Source organism: Athene cunicularia, assembly GCF_003259725.1.
Source record: "Athene cunicularia isolate RWA chromosome 1 unlocalized genomic scaffold, athCun1 chr1_part1, whole genome shotgun sequence".
NCBI classification, from domain to species: Eukaryota; Metazoa; Chordata; class Aves; order Strigiformes; family Strigidae; genus Athene; species Athene cunicularia.
Window position 1 is genome coordinate 124,769,508 of NW_020799091.1, and position 5,677 is coordinate 124,775,184.

The 5,677-nt window shown below is 39.4% G+C and overlaps 1 protein-coding gene across 1 annotated transcript in view; it reads right to left on the reverse strand.

Moving 5' to 3' along the window:
• The window catches only part of GSK3B (glycogen synthase kinase 3 beta), a 94,292-nt gene that overhangs the window by 61,767 nt on the left and 26,848 nt on the right, over positions 1-5,677 (reverse strand). Inside the window, exon 3 of the mRNA XM_026847066.1 lies at positions 2,880-2,963. Coding sequence (XP_026702867.1) covers positions 2,880-2,963 — 84 coding nt within the window. The remainder of the gene's footprint in view (positions 1-2,879; positions 2,964-5,677) is intronic.

Consider the following 5,677-nt stretch of genomic DNA (forward strand, 5'->3'; position numbering starts at 1 on the left):
AAAGAGCAATAAAAAAAAAAAAAAAAAAAAACAACAAAAAAAACCAAACCAAACCAAACAACACAAACCCCAAAGAAAGAAGAGTCTCTGGGCTTAGAGACACTGGTGTCAAGCACCAGGGAAGAAGGGAGAAGTCCAAGGAACAGTCCAGCTGGAAGAAACAGGTGGAGTGATCACAGTGGCGTGAAAACCTTTATGCAAGATATTGCTTGATATATAGGTATCAAAATTAAGTTCATTAGTGAACTATTTCATTAAAGGGATCAGCAGTATCATCGTTACCTCTGAAATTTTCCCATCACTGTTAGATTTGAATTAACTAGCATAAACACAGATTAATGGCAATGGACTGCTAAATTCTTCATGAAGACAGACAACAACTGCAAGCCCCACTTGTCACTGTGCTACTGCATTTTCTGCTATATGTTCCTTAGATTTTTATATTACTCTTCTCATTGGGCTTGGCTTCAAGAATCACTTTATGTAAGGCTCTGGGTACCTAACATCTAAATCTGCAATTGCTTCCTACACATCCTTCCTGGTTACCTCATGGGACCTTACACTTTTCTCCCTTTTTCTCCAATCCCTAAAGAGCGAGCTTGATTATGAGGGTAATATGAAGCGAAAGATGTTATTGCTTCCCAAACTGACAAAAACATGACAAGAAACGTTATTCTTCCTTCCCAGATGAGCTTCAGAACACCAACTTGCTGCTCTCTAGAGCTTTTCCCAAACAGCCGCCAACAAACTCATACACAGTTATCTTCACATGCTGCCACCAACATGGAAATCTTTGCAAGCCAATTATGCATCATTCCGTACTGAACTGCAAAGAGACCTTGCAACCTGACCTGCAACATTATGCTGCTCGGTGCATCTCTGCTCTAAGGACTGGTTCCCATCTGCCCCCATTTTGCAACAGGGTAGCAGTGGCAACCCCAAAGGCACAGAGCAGAGGCATGAAGAGCAAAAAGTAATGTGAAAGAAAACTTCTCAATGAAGCATTAAGATTCGCTGGACATGGATAGAGACCGCATTTTTAAAAACAAAACTAGCATTGCCAAGAATCAGTCATGTTGGAGTTGAAGCAGCGAAGTGGAAAATCCAGTCTCAAGCTCAACATCAAGTTAAAGATTTCCAGAGGAGTTTTACTCAAGTTACTGTTACACAAAGGCTCTTGGAACTGTGTTTTGAGAAGTTTTAACACTTCCACTATTTGCAGGAGGTTTCTGAAAGCCATTACATAAGGCAGTTGTCTTCTGTTTGTCTCATGAAATTCTACTTCACTCTAAAAGTTACAAGCTGGTTAAAAAAGCAAACAAAAGACCCCCAAACCAAGCCTTCCTTCACAGCATTTCCCTTCTTGTACTCATGCTGCTCAAGGAATATTTCATTATATGCTAAGTGAGCACAATATAGTTAAAAAAACTACACTGTACTCCAACAAAACAGCAACAGCCACGTAACACTGGAAATACTTGCTATCATCTGGCAAGGGGAAAGAATTGCTGATAAAAAGAAAAAAAAAAATCACATTTCTCCTGGTTTCCTGCAAAGCGGTTTTGCAAAATTTCCAATGGTACAGGTGAGGCACAGGAGCACAGGGTCAGGTACCCCCTTGTGCACCTCCCAGAGAGGTAACAACAGAACTCCTCCAATTATCCATCTGTGTATTGCACAAGGCTGCAGTGAGCTGCCAGCAACAACTTATCCTGGAGATATCAGCTCCCTCTCTAGCTCCAAAGACCCTGAAGTGGGTGGGTTGCCTCTCCCATTCTGTTGGCCCACTTCTTGGCACAATAGTTAATAGCTTTCCAGCAGCTATCAGCTCTCGGTCCTTTACAGCACTGTGGACATGTGTACCAGCATCTGAAGACAACTAAGGATGTAATCTGCTTTAAAAAATAAAAAAAAATTTAAACAGTATCCTGCCTTTAAAAATTAGGGGGAAAAAGGTATTATAAACTGTATTTATATGTAATTTATATAAATAATTATAACTAGATATAAAAAGATCAGAAGAAATTCATAATGTCATTTACCCCATTTCCCCACCTCACAGCTTACAATTAACTCCCACATGGTCCAGAAGGACTGAAAGACTTTTTTTTTTGTTTTGTTTTTGCACTTCATGGATGACTCTGCTTTAAGCATGAGGTTGGACCAGCTGCCATCTTGGGGTGCATTTCATCCGGAATTCTCCTGTGCTTCATAAAATTCTGATACATACATAGACAAGGAAGCTGTTATGACTTCACATTAAAACAAAACCTTATAACTGTTTTTTAAAAAAATCCAAGGAACCTTTATACCTGGACGGAAAGAAAACATAAATGGTAGTGTCTGCTTCTTGAGATTTATTAAATCCACCTATTTGCTCCATCTTCTGGACCATAAGCATTCTCACAAATGCTACAATCACGCAATCATACGTTATTCTTTCCTCTGGGCTTTGAAACAGCCTGCATACCGAACAGACGCGCAAGGAATGGTGACAGAAGCATACAGAGACAAGGTCTGAGAAAAGTGACCTAAGTGCTTTAAATCTAAAGTGCTTAATGCTCAATCCTAGAAAAGATATTTGAACATATGAAAAGGTAGCATCAGAACACGCAAATGAAGCCCAGCTGTGCTCCATTAAATTAAAAACCAGAGACAGCACGTATCCAAATCAGTTACGCTATTGTGCTATACTAACAACACTACCCCTCATGGACCACGCTCCTCCATACCAAAAAAGATCTGCTAGGCACACCACTACAACATTTCCTCAACATTATCAGGTCTACTACCTTCACACTCCTGCCTCTACAAATTCAAACAGTTCAGTTATACCCCACATGGTTACCAGGAGGCATTGCCTTGTTTTTCATTCTTACCTTCTCTCCACTCGAGTAGAAGAAATAACGCAATCGGACAATGTTACAATGATCCAACTTTCTCATAATCTGGAGCTCTCGGTTCTGAAACAAGAGAAAAGCAAACAATTAGAAAAATTCTTACAGAGAGTACTGCAATGAACACCTTAATATACAGATACAGGAGCTGACAAAACTAAGAAACCAAAGAACAACTAAAGTTTGAAAGAGGCAACAGCCTTCACATGTTTATTAGTCTTTCTTCCAATTACTTCATCACCACGAACATTGACATCTTTGAGTACATTTTCCCTCTATAATAAAGGTCCACAAACCCACCACAAAATCCAAGAATTACCTACTTTAGTAAAGTTTCAGTGGCAAAAAGCAAGATGACATTAACTTTCCATTTTTATTTTTTGATCCTACAATAATACAACATAACAGGCAAAAATGGTTGGAAGCCTATCCCCCTTGAATACTGTAAAAATAATGTAAACAATGTAAAAGCAAACATAACATTTCCGCCTACAGACCTGCCCTTCTCCACACTGCAAAATAGGTTTGCGATGGAAGGTAATTTCCTGTACCATTTACTTTGCAGTACCAACAAAAAGCACCTGAAATTGAGTAGGAAACTCAGTTCCCACTTTTGTTCAACCAAAGTTTAATCAGGTTTAGGCAGAGAGAATAACTGTAATTTTCCCATTTTATATCAACCTGAAAAAGCTGTTTAAATACAATCAGTTCATTACGTATATGATAAAGATGGGGACTTTACTGCAACATCCATTGTAAATGAGTCCTAAACAAAAGATGGATCTTATGCCTAACAGAAAAAATGAGTAAAAACTTAAATTCCAGGTATGAATAAAAACAAGCAAGAGAAATTAGTACAGCTATGTTTATTATACTTCATTCCACGGCTGTTGCTACAATACTCCTTTCTCCTGTGGTCACATTTACACATCACTGTTTCTCCTTCCTCAATTGCTTGACAATCTGAAGCTTCAAAAATAGAAGGAATTCCAGTTTTTACTTGGATCACAGTGTTGCTAATCATGCATCCTAACCAGCTAGGACTGATACACCAGACTAATACACTGGTGCTACGAGCATCATGAACTCTGGCCAAATTCGGGAATATTTGTGAAGGAAATTCTTTAGCCAGCACACATCCTCACATTTAAATGCACGAAGCTAACACCTAGTTTGTGTGGTGCTGCTGTCGAAAGAAGGATTTCACATTCTGTGTATCAGAGTCTATTACTATGATTAAAGCTTAAGGAACTCTGCAAGAACCACTTGGAGCTTCTAATGTGAACATGGTTACAAACTCTGCTTTTAATTCCTCTAAGCCATGTAGCCTTAAAAAAAAAAAAAAAAAAAAAAAAAAAAAAAAAATAGGATGTAGTATCATTAATCCCACCATCCCTGCCACCCGCTGACTGAAAACATACTTCAGTATTAGCCAGCTCTTTACAAAACACGAGTGACATCTCACACAATTATCGGTTGGCAATTATCCAGCTAGTAGTTAAGGAGAAAGCAAGTCCTTCCCTGAGCCTGCCCAGCTTCTGAACAGATTAAAGTCTAAATCAGTTTGGTGCACACCAAAACAGGCCTAGTCTATCCTGAAGGATGAAGAGAGAAAATAGGAGAAAGCAGGGAGGAGACCTTTGAGGCTTTCATGCATCTCCTGGAATCCCATGGAGTTAATCTGTGGAAGAGGAATACAGTCTTCATCACATAACCTTGTCAATATGCCTCGCATTTCAAAATGAGAAGAACGTTCTCCTGGTAGGAACAGGAGCTCAAATGTTCTCCAAACTTACTAATTCTTTATTAAATGCTACCAAAAAAAAGTCAATCTTTGAGAGTCATGGCTGGGGTTCCTGTGACTTATGGTACAGTTCAGACTCCAGACCAACAGAAAGATCTTATCCTGTCCAAACAGCATGGCATTGCTGGCTCTGTGATGTCTCCCTGGACCTTACAACCTGGGGCAGATTTCAACTAGCAAGCCAAAGCAGGGATGGCTTTAGGTCACATCGGTCACTGAAACACCAATTATGACAAGAGATTAATTTCTCCAGTTGGCTTTTACAGCACTTAACAGTGTTACTACAGGACTAAACCTAACACTGCAAGTTCCAGCACCTCAACCAAATTCCACCTGCAATTCATAGCATGACGTAAGGCAAGTAATTTTTTTCCTCCCCTTCTCCCAGTGGTTGGGAGATGGGAATAATCCCTATATTATGGGAATAATATCTCATGGAATTACTGGAAGAAACATGAATAAGCATTAATGTGCACATATTATTTTGGCAATATCTCTACTAGCTCCTTAAAATACCCTTATATACTCTAAGTCAGCTTATTGCTTCATGTTCTTTAGATAGCATGTATATGCTGATTGGATACACTGGGAAAAAAAAAATTCAACAGAAGTTATTCTAACACTAGGCTGAAGTTATATTTATACTCCGGTATCTCATCCTAGCACAAGCACAGTCTGTGCTCACTTTGAAGCCTTCCATTCTGATCCATCTCCTTGGGCTCTCATCCTGACCATCTGCTGCAGCTGCACAAACAGTGCTTCAAGAGGTGCTAATATCAGGGATAACTCATAAACCAGTTACACAGTAACCTACATCTCACATCCCGTGACTAGACAGAAGGAAACAAATTTCAACAGTCATCTTCGGCAAACAGTCACATCGGCCATCTTAAAAACCAAGCTGATTTCTAATCACTGCTCCCTGGCAAAGTTAAAACTGGAAATACTCAGTTACAAAGCTCGAATTGGATGCGGG